Consider the following 13,210-nt stretch of genomic DNA (forward strand, 5'->3'; position numbering starts at 1 on the left):
GCCTTGCTTGACTTTTTCCTAAATTCCTTATTCTGCCAGATTCTAATACAAAAGAAATTGTGAATCAGCATACTGTCGTCAAATGATAAGTGACTTAAATAAGCTTGGAAAATGGACAAACAATAGAAATAGCATGCTTTTGTCAATGATCTAAATTAAATGTCTGTTCTCACTTAACATTCTCAAATAACTAGAACAAAAAGTCTTAAACAGCAAAGACTGGATAAAGGATCACATTGCATATGCTGTGTATATATACTTTTTCCTTCCAATTCTTGCAGCCACCATCAATCTGAATTCAGCCAATGATAGCTGGTATGGTAGTCTGAAAGATACAATTCAGCAACAACAAGGAGAAGCAGTATGGGTATCAGAAGGAAAGGTAAGCAGTCAGTCCGTACTGTACTAAGCTGTACAGATGTCTCAAGACATTATTTCCCAGTAAAATTTCTATAAAATTTTGTTTGCCGATGTCGGATAGGTTAGACATATAGTTTGTCTTTCTTGGTAATAAAAGATTACTTATTATTGTTCTTACTGTTAACCTTTGGAGCTTTCATCACTAGTGCTGTGGCTAGAGAAGAATAGTTAGGAAGGATAAACTTTTACAGAACTTTCCTTTCTGATTCTGCATTAGAGTTTCCTTCACTTTTGCAAAGTTGTGATTAAGGAGTTGTTTGGCATGATACTAAGACCTAACTAGGGTCTAATTCTTATCTTTTTAATCTTCTTAATTCTTACTGTTTTGTAGATGGACAGTATGGAAGATGATACAGATGATCGTATGTCTTACCTTACTGCAATGGGTGCTGATTATTTGAGTTGTGACAGTCGCCTGATCAGTGACCTGGAAGATACAGATGGAGAAGGAGGTGCATACACTGATAATGAGCTTGAGGAGCCTTCGGATGAACCAAGGATTTCATCTGTAAACCGGTTCTCTGAACCTGTACATCATGAGGAGGTGAGATGACTGGATTTTCAACAGGAATGTACTTTGGACTTTCTGAAAGCCCTGTATATATGGCTTAAAAGTGAGTTTTTTAAACTGCAGCTTTATCTTACCTCTGCTAGTGTTTACAGCTACATTGTGTAGAGTAAAATGGCAATAGCTCTGCTTTTCTGCCTAACTCCGTAGGTTTCCTGATGATGTCTCATCACCTTGAATTTTGCAACTATACCTGCAGTGATTTGGTCAGGTTGCTGACAGTCATTTGACTCCTGGTTACTGTTCCCAAAATAGTAAACTTGAGTGAGGGGTAAAAATGATTGAATTAGTGGGTACTGCAGTGATTTTTATCTCCTTTTTTTCTTTCACAGAGTTTAAAAAAAATTAATCCAGAACCAAGGGTGCAGTTGAGAAAAGCTGGTAGCAGGGAGATCCTTAGAGAACCAAGTCCACCTCCAGCATTCAAACCAGAACCACCTAAGGTAAAGTTGTAGAAACAAATCTCAATACAAAGCTGTTCTTCCCAGAGAACTCTCCAGGTGAGACATCAGGAAGCGCAACAGTAATGATTAGAGTCTAGAAAACATTGTAAGTGCAGAGTGTTGCAGGATAAGTCAGACAGAAAACTTAAAAGGATAACAGTTCTTTTCAAATATATGTGGTCTCTATATGCAATAAGAAAGTCTGTTAACAAATTCAAAGGCACCTTTTTAATTCAGCAAGACCACATGTAGGCTGATCATCAGGAAAAGCGTATCTGATGGCCATTATTGTGAAGCACAAAATCAGAATCTACCACCTCTGAAATCAGTTTCCACTGCTGGAAACTCATGGTAACTGTTTGTGCCAACCTTGCTCAGGAATAGTATGGGGGAAATTGACACCAAATTCTATTTCAGCAATTCCTGATTTACCCTGAACCCAAAGATCTTTCTTCATGAGGATGGGTCTCTTTCATACTGCATGTATTCAAAATATATTGAAGTACACCTTGACAACAGAGACTAAGCAAAGTAGGACATGTGTGAGTTAAAAAAGATGGAACAGAAAACAGGTTTGGGTCCTGTGCACTTCTCCTCATAGTGATATTCTACATTAGGTAGTACTGACAGATCATTTGGGAGGGCAGTGTTCTCTGTGCTGGGCCCTAGCACATGTTGTAGTTGTGTTAATCCTTAACAAATGGGGCAAACATGTCTAAATGTGCTGGTCTTCTGTAGGTTGATGTGTAGTATATGAGTGTAAGCCCAAAATGTTGCAGCAGCTCAAATAACTTGCAAGTGTTTCTTTGGATGAAGACTGACACTATGAAATGCATAGACAAATTATTAATTTCAGATAAAAGCCTTCATTTGAAATGAGAGTTATGAAGTTGCTGATGTAAACTTTGCTTATTTTATACTTACAGGGAAAGTTACAAAACAAAGAGGATCTATATGACTTCCCCAAGAACTATGACTCCAGGTCAAGTAATGTTGCTGTCGGCAGTGAGACTTCATCTGTATCACCTAAAGCAGCACCACCACCTGTTTCTGTGAAACCTGACATTGGGCATCCCGTCCTGAGAAGCTTTCAGCCCTCAGTCCCACCTGCAGAGGAGGAGGCAAAGTTGGAAGAGGAAGGAAGTGAACAAGAAACTACTCCAAAATCCGTATTGAGGAAAGTAAAAATATTTGAGGAGATGGATCATAAGGCAAGGAAGCAAAGAATGAAAGATCTACAAGAGGCCCAGAATGCCAGGGTATGAAGAGATGCGTTCTCCCCCTGCTGTGCTTTCCACCATATAGAGCAGCCTGCATCCTGAAAATGCAAATCATGCCTGTTGCGTTGTGTTGCTTCTGGAAAGCAAAGTTTGGGAAACCACACATTCAGACATACTGTTGTGTGGATTGGATGTAAAAAGAGGACATATTTTAAGGCTTCCTATTGTAACTATAGAAAGCTGACTTCTAATAATCCTGTTGCTTTTGGCAGTTCATTCTTTTCACATGCACTTCGAATTACAACTCCAGCAAAGGATCATATAATCGTAGGAATATGAATAACATTAGTTACCAATTTGTGCTTTAATTGTTTCAGATCTAGCTGTGGCCTGCTAGATCTACCGTCTAGGATCCCTAATAGTTAGACTTAAAAAGAACATTTATTTTTCTCATACTTTCTTTTCAAGCTTGAGATAGCCGAGAAGCACCCAGATATTTATGCTGTCCCTATCAAAACACAGAAGTCAGAACAGAACTGGCCTCAGCCTATGAGGTAAGGTGTACCCAGTTTAAAGCATTTTGTCTTGATTGTTTACCAGAAGGAGGAAGACTGATCTTGCCAATTTTCAGTCATACAAATAATCCTGCTTGGTATATTGCTTTGTTGTTGTGCGTCAAAGATTATTGTAAGGTGGGTCAAAATTTCAGTGAACTTGTTTTTCAGAGTATTTTTGAGTCACCTGTTCTTTTCTGAACTATATGCAGAGCCAGTTTTTTTCCTAGATCAGTATTACTCAGCTTTTCTGCATTCACATGCTCTGATGTCTCCTCTTTCTATGTTGAAGACTTGATGAATGTTAGTCTATCCTAACAAAAATTGCTGGTTTAACTACTTAATAACACTTAAATGTTTATTCAGTTACAGATGTATTGTGTGGGTATGAAAAGTGAGGATGAAACTTGTCTGAGGGCACCCATCAAGTCTCAGCATAGTAGTAGTCTTTTGTTAAAATTCCGTGACCTCTGGACTGCTTGACCATTGTGTCATCTTACCCTACACACTCTATATTTCCAACTTGAGCAGTCACCTGTGCAAAAGCTAATACACTGTATGATGTCTTCTGCTTTGCAGGACTTTGTTTTTATCGTCTCTTAGTAACAGCCAGTAGACGATGATGTCATAATGTATAATCTAAAATGCAAAAATTAAGTGATTATTTTCAGATTTTCCTGGTGGGTTCAGAAAAGCATACTTTTTTTTAAAGCTTCAGAAGCTTTTCAGAAGTAATCTTTAACCACATACACAGAATGTTTGCTTACCTACAGAAATCAGTGTTATTGCCCTTCTGTGGGAATGTTAATGACTGATTCAAGAGAGTATTTAAGTATTGGGATAATGTGGAAGGAGGATAATGTCTTGGTGTTGTATACCAGGGATTGCAAAAATCATGGCTTTTGAAACTGAGAAAATGCCTTTCCCTGGCAGATTTTATTTCTATATATCTGCTTAGTGTCACATTAAATGGGTAGCACCACAGTGTACAAAACCCAAATGTGTTGATTATTTCTGCCACTTTCAAGGATAAGAGCCCTACTGAGTGTCTCAAGTGAGGAGAGAAGGCTGCCAATTTAAGAAATGTCAGATGAGAAGACTTTGAGACAGGAAACTGGGGATGCAAAAGAAGCAGCAGGCATAGAAAGAATCTGGTGCAAAAGTAATTGAGGAAAACGTCAGTTGAAGTAGCAGCAGTGGCTGAAAACCTCTATGCTCAGGGAATAAAGTTCTGTAAAGCACTTTGTGGGGGTGTGTGTGTGGTGGTATTTAGTAATACTACATTTGCCGTTCCTCCAGATAGATTGAGTAGATCAAATCTGAACATGAGATTCCTGATGGAAATAAAATGTCTCTTCAAATAGGCTTATCATGACCATGCAATGACCAATTATGACCAACCATAAACATGGTCTGGAAGGGGTTTCTAGGTTGTTGTGCATGGCCGTAAAGCCATTGTTAAGCATAATTATTTTTTCAGACTAGAAGTAAAGAGTCTCTCTCTCTCTCTCCCCCTCCATGTCTTGCTATGTTAGCTGCAGACCTCCAGAACCTCAGAAACCTCCTATTAGACCTTACCTAGAGAACCGTGGCAGTTATGGCAGTGATGCAGAGGAGGAGGAGGAGTACCGTCGGCAGCTATCAGACCACTCTAAGAAGGGCTATTACGGACAGCCATCCAGATATCGGGACACAGAATTGTAGGCTTGCTAGTATGTGCATGTATAATGCTCTTACGAGGTTTCTTTCTTCACAGCCAAAGTGGAGCAGTAGTTAGTCTTGAAAAGCTGTATTTTTATTGGGGGTGGTGTTGGAGGGTACATTACTCACACATATCTATACACCGGAACTGAAAGAGTTCATTTTTGGGGATATTAATTATTTTGTTAGCATATAACAGAAGAAATCTCTTACTGCCTGAATGCTATTGCCTGTTTTATAAGGACCAAATCCTGACAGTTTGTGTTAATTTTTAGTGTTTTCATACTTTAACATAAACCCCCTTTTTTCCCTTTTTGCTGCCTTTTTTGACTGTTGTGTTATTAAAGTATGATCTCAGCAATACACTTCTTCATGCAATAGAACTAAATTTAAAAGTTTAACCAACACTAAGTGCCTTCAACAAGAAGCGTTTTAAACTGTTTTGACATCTGATACTTGGTACAAAGCCATAACACACTAAAAGGGGATTGACTGTTTTACCTGTCTTTTTTTATCAGTTTCATGGTAACAGTTCCCTTGCATGTTATTTTTCTAAGTTCATAGATGCATACGCAATATTTCATAAATACTGACTATACATCATAAAGGTGCAATTGACTGGATTGCTGGAAAAGACCAGGCTGTACTTGAACAGAGATAACGATGTAGAAATTCAATCATGTATTAAAATTTGTACAGCCTACAAATAATAAAGGATATATTCTAGAAAAATACTATGTATCTTATTTTTCTTTTGAACAGTATTAGTCTTCTGGTCTCTGACTTTCATGAGTATACTTAGAGCTGTACACTGTTCAGTTCAGAGTCTCATCTCCTGCTGTTCAAGTAGTGGGAAATGTCACTGTTGATGTTGCTTCCCAATGTTCTGAACGTGGTTTTAAAATTTGTTGTGATTTAAAAGAAAACTCATGCAGAACCAAAGACTTCCTGCAAGAGACTTATCTTTTAGAGTATTAACTACTGCCTTCCCATTCCTGTTCTTTATCCTTAATTCTCCTACATGGAATAAAAATTCTTGAAAGGGTCAGAGAAAAATTTCTTTTTGCTAATGCAATAGAGAAGATGGCTTTTTAATGCTCTTTTAAAATAAAAGAAGGTAGACTTTGAGCGGCGAATGGTGGCAGTGCCGGGGGGGAGCAGCAGATGCTGGGCCCTGGGCGGGAGGACCCAAGCAGGGTGAAAACCGGAAGCTCAGGTGAGGGGCACAGGTCAGCAGTGAACTCCTGCCCCAGCTGCTGGCAAGGAGCCCTGTGCTCATACCCCTCATATTGCGAGGGGACGGCTGCCGGTGGAGGAGGTCGGGGCGGTCGAGGAGAGGAAGGAGGCGGCTGCTGAGCAGCGGGAGAAGGCGGCGGAGGAGCCGAGCCCCGCAGAGGAGCCAAGCCCTGCAACGGCCGAGAGCATTCCCCGGAAGCCGCCCGCCGAGTCTCAGGAGGACGCAGGAGACCACGCAGCATTTCCCAGCAAGGCAGAGGAGGAAGAGCTGGACTCAGGAAAAGAGAAGCTGGTGGTGGGAGAGCCGGCAAGCACAGCAGCTACACCAGCCCCAGTGACAAGTACAGCAGCATCAACTGAGAGTTCTGAAGGTTTTGAATGGCCTTTGGGTCTCCTTGGGACCTGCCTGCTGATTGTGATGGGGATCAGCATGTTGGCACACAAACAGACTGTGTGCTACCACCACCATTTTGTCTGATCTCAGAAGTTAAACGGAGTCGGTTTTGGGTCTTGTCTGGGGTTAGATGACAATATAGGAGGACCAAGAGGTTTTCCCCAAGGCTGGACAGTCATGAGTGGCAGGGTGTGTGTGACAGTATGGGCAAGTATCTAGTCCACTGGGCCCCTCCAGTGCTTTGGAAGCGTCGGAGATGGAAGGCAGCTGTATGGAGTCCCCAGCAACAAGCTGCAGAAACTGCTGAAGGGGACAGTGAATTATTTTAAGCCTGGTGGGCCCATGGCACTTCAGGCCATCAGAGCAGAGATGCAACACAGAGATGGACTCATGATCGAGGGGTGGACTTAGCAATGGACACTATTGCCCAGGTTATTCACAAGTGTGAACACTGCACACAGTCTCTCCTGCTCTGAAAGACTGTTACAAGAGATGGAGCCTGACATCATGGACCAGATGGACTCAGCAGCTTTATAGCTACTGGTCCATGCACTTAGATAAGAGTGATGGTATATTGAAAATGTGGGATCTGAGCATGACGTGAATGGTATGGAATAAGGGGTGGATAATGTCCTGGGTTCAGCAGTAGCAGTAGTGTTTCTCCTCCTTGGTAGCTGGCGCAGTGCAGTGTTTGGACTTTCGGCCTGGGAACAGAGCTGATAGCAACGTTTTGGTTTGGCCAAGGACTTTGTGAGCCTCATGCTCTGCCAGGGAGGAGGGGAAGCCAGGAGGAAACAGAGACAGGACACCTGACCCAAACTGACCAAAGAGGTATTCCATACCACAGCACGTCATGCCCAGGATGTAACTGAGAGTTAGCCGGAAGGGCTGGGGTACTGCAGGGTTGGAGGAGGTATGGGTTGGTGCTTGGTCGGGCTTGGGGGGTGAGTTATCAGCTGGCTGGTGCTGGGGTGTTGTATTCTCTTCCCTTGTTATTTCCTTTGTCATTATTATCATTGGTGGTAGCAGTAGTGATTTGTGTCATACCTTAGTTACTAAACTGTTCTCATCTCAACCTGTGGGAGTTGCATTCTTCTCGATTCTCCTCTCCCTCCCTCCGGGAGTAGGGGGAGGGCAAGAAGGGGAGGAGTGAGTGAACAAGCTGTCTGGCTGCTTTTAAACCACGACACCATGCTTCCCCCATGCCCATAGGGCCTTCCCATGCACAGTCGTCTGGCCTGCCTGCGACACGGCACCCCCAAAGCTCTGGCCCAGCCTGAGGGCCTTGTGGAAGGGCTCTGGAGGAGTCAGGGGTCCCAGGGTCAGGGAGGCCTTGAGGCAGTGGGAGTCCCAGGAATGGGAGGTGGGAAACCTCAGGGAGCTTCTGGGAACCTGTGGGGTCAGGAGAAGGGAGGTAGGGTGCTAGGCAGCCATGAGGCCTGGTGGCCACACAGAGGCACCTGGCGGGCACAAGAGGTGTGGTGTTGTGCTGGTGGAATCACCCAAGGGACAGCATGCAGGGATTGTAGTGGTAGGACAAGTAATGGGTTCAAACTTAAAACAGAGGGTACTCTTTACTGTGAGGGTGGTGAGGCACTGCAAGTTTGCCCAGAGCAGGGGTAAATGCTCCATTCCTGGCAGCGTTCAAGACCAAGTTGTACAGGGCTTTGAGAAACATGGTCTAGAGTGAGGTGTCCATGCCCATGCTCATTGTGGTGGGGGGGGAGGTGGGTTGGAAACAGGCAGTCGTAAGTCCCTTTCCAACCCTAACTGTTCTATGGTTCTTATGATTCTATGCCTTGGCACAAGAGACACGGCTCCTCCGACCTGTGGACCCAGGTGTAAGGTGCAAGCAGCAGCACCCGGCAGAGGCCCAACAAGGCTCAGGAGCTCGCATGCTCTGGCTCCTGCAACAGCTGCCAGGGGAGCGGGTTCTGCCCCTCGGGTCTGGCCTGTGATGGCTGGAGCTGGCTGCACCAGGACAACTGCAGCGTCTCTCCCATTCTGCCTTATGCCCTGTTATGATGTCACAGCCATAACCTTATTCCTTGTCTCCTGGGCCTGATGTGAGGTCAGTTCCACGGCTGCCTGCCTGGAAGCAGCTCGCGCTGTCCTGTGGCACTGTGTGGCTGTGGCAGGAGCACTTCTGCCAGGGGACTGGCTTCAGCTTTGCCTGTGCGGCTGTGCCTCGGACAGGCAATTGTCTTGGGGCTGAGGAGCTTGCTTTCTCCCCAACATGCGGCAGAGAAAGGCTCCCTCAAAATCGCAAGAGGCACCAAGATCCCCTTTGAAGAGGAGAGCCGCCGGCACATGGAGACTAGGTGTGTTAATGGAGGATTTGTTCCTCCTGGGGGCCTCTCCTTGGTGTGAGCACTGGCAGAGCCTAATGCAGGGCGGGTGGGGGACAGGGTTGAAAAGCTGACAAGGGCTCTATGCAGAGCAGGAGCCGTGGAGTTTGGGAAGTCGCTGACAGGCCCCATGAGGCCCCAGGTCCAATTCCAGCGCTGCTGCTGCCAGTGCCAGCCCGGGGTCCTGGTGAGGGTACTCGGGGATATCCCTGCTGGTCTTCCGCACAAGCTGTCTTAGAGTGCCTCCTGCAGGCACTGTGCAATTCTGCCTGGGCAGCCTCTAGCAGGGCCGTGGGACAGCTGAGTCCTCTCCTCTCCCCCTGGGCCTCTGCTGCAGAGAGCAGCCCAGGGGACTTTTGGGTGCTGCAGGGATCTTGGGAAGAGGTGAAGGGATTTGGAGGAGCCTGTGCCTTCTTCCTAATCGGCACAGGGCCCCTGGAACGTCCACCCAAGGCCAGGCTGATGCAGAAAGGCCCGGTGGGCCGAGGATGACGGAGTGGAAATGGCTGTGACACCTTGCTGCTGCACCACCTGGCCCCCACCATGGCAGGCCCGTCTCCTGGGAGCCTTCCCCAGCCCTGTCTTCTGGTCAGGGCTTCTGTGCCGGCAGCTCCCACCTGCCTCAGATTACATGGCACGGAGACAGAGCTGAACAGGGCTCTCTCTCTCTTTCTGCCCCACAGGGTCACCTGTTCTCAGGCGGTCCAGGCCGTGACCCAGCAGTGGCCTGCATGCTGTGGGGACAGCTCACAACAAAAGAAGAGTAAGTTCAACTCTGCTATCCCCTGCAAAGTCCTCTGGACTCCTCCGGAGCTGGAGGAGATGATGCTGGCATGACTGCAGTAGACTGGGGACTGCAGGCTGCCCGGCTCTGGAGATGCATCTGCCCAACAAGTTTTTGCTGGGAGCTTGAATCCAAAGGGGACTGTGAACGCTCACAGGCTGTTAGCACCTGACCACAGACAGGGTGGAGAGCTTTCTCAGGAAGGATGCCCAAGATCCTCCCATTCCCTCCTGCCTCTCCCTGGTGTTAACTGAGCCAAAGAGGGTGAGGTCAAGAGGCCACCTGTCACTCCATCTTTGGGGCTGCACCCAACAGCCTTGCAGAGCCGGCATCATCCTGCTCCAAGGACAGCCTTGCACCAGCTCAGCTGTGCAACTGCAGCAGCGCTGGCTACTGTTTCCATATCTGTGTGGGATCCTGCAGTGGCCATGGGGTACACCCGTACGGTGGGAGCCCAGAGGCTGAAGCCTCCTGCTGCCCTCCTTCCCTGGACACGCTGTCTGTGTTGTGCCTGCAAGGGGTGCTGCCTGGCCCTCACTCCTTTGCTCCCAGAGTGCCCACAGCTGCCCCCTCCCCAGAGCAAAACTCTGGCCCTGCCCTGGCCACTGCTCTGGGGAGGGAGCGCCCTGCCCTGGAACCACTGCCCAGCTCCTGCAGTGTCTGTTGCTCATCCTAGTGGGTGTCCTCAAGCAGGCTCCTCAGGCTTTTGTCTGGTTACTTGCCAGGCGTCGTCTTGATCGTTTCTGGCCATCTGGTGCTGGCTCTGCTGTGCCTCCAGCGATACCTTAGTACCTTCACCTGCACTCTGTGAGTACAGCACAGCACATGTCCACTGTGGACTTGGGAGGGAGTGCGGTGGGCTGGGGGAGGCTGGCAGTACTGCGGACCAGGAGAGTGGTGGCTGCCAGGGCTGGGTCAGCTGCTTGGAAAGTAGTGAAAGCAAAACCCCTCAGCAGCCCCGCTTGCTGCACGTGTCAGTGGCCGAAAGCTTGGCCACCAGGGAGGTAGGTGCCTTGGGCACGTAAGAGTGCTCAGCATCCGGGCCAAGTCTGTGCAGACGAAGGTTGTGCCACGGCCTTGCAAGTGAAAACGCCCCTGTACAGGGCTCTGTCCCAGTCGGTGAGCACTGGTAACACCAGGATTCCTTCCGTTTCAGGAAAGAGATCACTCAGACGAAGAGCGGGTGCTTGATGATCCTGTGCCTGATCTTCTTAGCCAGTGTTGGTGAGCATTGACCACCTGCTGCTTGTGGTAGCACAGACACACTGGGTGCAAATTTCAGATGAGGGAGAGGTGCAGGAACCAGTGTGGCAGCCTCCAGCCTCCCCCTTCTGCAGCTCAGGGACCTCCCTACATGCGGATCCCAGCCAGCCCAAAGACAACTGCAGATGCGCACAGCGAGAAGGCGAAGCCAGTAGGACCCTTTTGAACAGAGGTCCCTCCTTTTGTACAGCTTTTCTCTGCAGACAGGCTGGGCACAGGGTGCCCCAGAATGACTTGTCTAGTCTGCAAACCCATGCATAGAGGCAGTACGTACTTCCAGCCTAGCTGCATGATCAGGACGTGTGTGCGGGAGAGGCAGATGGGCAGAGCTAGCTGGAGAGGACAGCCTGCAAAGCTGTGAATGGGGGCCAGAGAACATCTTTCTCTCTCAAGGAAATAAAGAGCCTGGTTGGCTCCTGTAGCCCTACTCTTAGAGGTGTGCTGGAGGAGCCAGAGACAGTGACAGCTTAGGGCCAGAGCTGGGCATGGCTTGGGAGGCAGAGCCAGCTGAGGTGAGGCTCCTCAGCAGTGCTGATCAGGGGGAGGGACAGAGAGATGGCTGTCTCGCAGCCGATGGAGCCCCATGTTGGTGCTCACCTCACCCAAGAGCGAACCTCTCAGCGAACGTCTTTCTACCCTGGTGTGGGAGGAGACAGCAGAAGTATGGGGATCACTAGAAACAACAGTAAATTCTCTCTCTTGCTGAACTGCAGCTGGTGCCTACTTTGGGACCTTTCTGCCAATATGGATGGTGCTGGCACAGGAGACGTCACAGGTCAGTGACTGTTGTGGGTCCCGCAGAGGAATGCTGCAGACGGTGGGTAAAGTCGCCAAACCCTCTGTCTCCAGGCTGTGAGCCAGAGAAACAGCAGCAGCTTGTGCTACACCTTTCTAGAGCTGCTGGCTCAGGAGGGCCCCTGCAGCTCTGGGACTCAAGCAGAGAGCCTTTCCCTTTCAGGTCATGCCAGACAAGCCTGCGAATGATCTGATGTCTGTGTGGTAAGAGCCCTCTCCTGTCCCAAAGCTCATTTGGTGTGGGAGCGGCAGCTGGGCCTGTGCTGTTTGCACTCCCATGCAAGTGTAGCACCCAGGGCTCGTGCCTTTCCCTCTCTTTGCCTTTTGCCCGAGCTGGAGGTGAAGGGAAGCACTCGCAAAGCAGGGAAAGAAAAGGCGGCTCGAGCACGTGTGAGCAGCTCACTGACAAGATCCGCTCTGGTGTATCCAGGAAGTCATTCAGTGCGCTGGGGAAACAAGTGGAGGGAGTGCAGCAGCTGAGGAAGGAGATCACAAGCCTGGTTGCAGAGCTGAGAAGTGTGGAGAAGGTGATCCTGCACTTGGGAAAGAGGGCTGGGACGAGCAGGACCCCACAGAGGATGCTTTCCTGGGGCTGCTGGTGTGGTTTTCCTCCTCACTCTGCAGCCCATACCTCACTGGAGGTTGAGCTTCTGCTGTAATGTCAGCTTCTGCTGGTTGAGCTTCTCTGCTGTAATGCCCCTTCCCCTGGCCAAGTTTAAGTGGGCATGTCTGGCAGTGGAGGACTGCTCAAATCCTTCTACTGGTGCACTGGAACCTCTAGTAATTCTGTCCTGGCCCCAGAGAGCGGTGACATTGTATGCCCTCTCAGGACTGTCTGGCCCTGGCAAGTCTGAGCCTGTCTGCAGGCTGAGCTGGACAGCATGGAGGTGGAGAAAAGGCTATTGGGCCCAGACCCACACCAGATCTTGCCTGTAGACACGAACACTGTTGCCAGGCCTTCACACATGAGAAGGCTTTGAGCCTGGCAGCTGCTGGGACGAGGCTTGTCTTGTGCTTCCTGACTCGGCTCCTTCCTTCGTTCTGTGCCAGCACTCCGTGCTCACACTGAATATGAACATCCTGCTGAGGTGGTTATGCGGCACGTTTCGTTTCCCCAGGAACTTCAGGACCTAAGAATGGCAATGTCTGCAATGCCCGTGGAAGAGAACATCCAGATGTCTGCCTGGATTCTGCAAAGCAAAGGTATGGATGCTGGCAGGCAGGTCTTGTTGCGCTGCGCTCCTCTTTAGCGCTCTGAAATGAGGCCACACTGCAGACTCCACCGAGCTTTCCTGGGGACTGAAAGCAAGTGGTTGGGTTGTCTTTTGTGCTCCACACGGTGGGGCCTCAGCTTCGGCCCCCTGCCCTTCCCATGGGGACTTGCAGCCTCCCAGCACCCGCAGACCTCCTCTTTTGTGCACTGTGAGAGAGGTGCCGTTGCTGGTCATGGGCATGCCCTTCTTGCCTGCATCACCTCTGAGGGC

General features: G+C 48.6%; 2 protein-coding genes across 6 annotated transcripts in view; both read left to right on the forward strand.

Moving 5' to 3' along the window:
• Positions 1 to 5,638, forward strand: part of TJP2 (tight junction protein 2) — a 63,524-nt gene extending 57,886 nt beyond the window's left edge. For all 5 annotated transcript variants that reach the window (XM_061470849.1, XM_061470850.1, XM_061470847.1 and 2 more), the window contains 6 exons: positions 282 to 382; positions 752 to 964; positions 1,321 to 1,431; positions 2,358 to 2,690; positions 3,120 to 3,205; positions 4,741 to 5,638. In XM_061470849.1, coding sequence (XP_061326833.1) covers positions 282 to 382; positions 752 to 964; positions 1,321 to 1,431; positions 2,358 to 2,690; positions 3,120 to 3,205; positions 4,741 to 4,909 — 1,013 coding nt within the window. In that variant the 3' untranslated portion in view covers positions 4,910 to 5,638. The remainder of the gene's footprint in view (positions 1 to 281; positions 383 to 751; positions 965 to 1,320; positions 1,432 to 2,357; positions 2,691 to 3,119; positions 3,206 to 4,740) is intronic.
• Positions 5,639 to 7,757: 2,119 nt separating this feature from the next.
• Positions 7,758 to 13,210, forward strand: part of LOC133278238 (uncharacterized) — a 29,081-nt gene continuing 23,628 nt past the window's right edge. The window contains exons 1-5 of the mRNA XM_061470750.1: positions 7,758 to 7,950; positions 8,346 to 8,481; positions 9,568 to 9,647; positions 12,060 to 12,253; positions 12,845 to 12,929. Coding sequence (XP_061326734.1) covers positions 7,758 to 7,950; positions 8,346 to 8,481; positions 9,568 to 9,647; positions 12,060 to 12,253; positions 12,845 to 12,929 — 688 coding nt within the window. The remainder of the gene's footprint in view (positions 7,951 to 8,345; positions 8,482 to 9,567; positions 9,648 to 12,059; positions 12,254 to 12,844; positions 12,930 to 13,210) is intronic.

This window comes from Pezoporus flaviventris, unplaced genomic scaffold (assembly GCF_033815535.1).
Source record: "Pezoporus flaviventris isolate CSIRO_AGI_PZ_B2104156 unplaced genomic scaffold, CSIRO_AGI_Pfla_v1 ptg000064l, whole genome shotgun sequence".
In the NCBI taxonomy this organism is placed as follows: domain Eukaryota; kingdom Metazoa; phylum Chordata; class Aves; order Psittaciformes; family Psittacidae; genus Pezoporus; species Pezoporus flaviventris.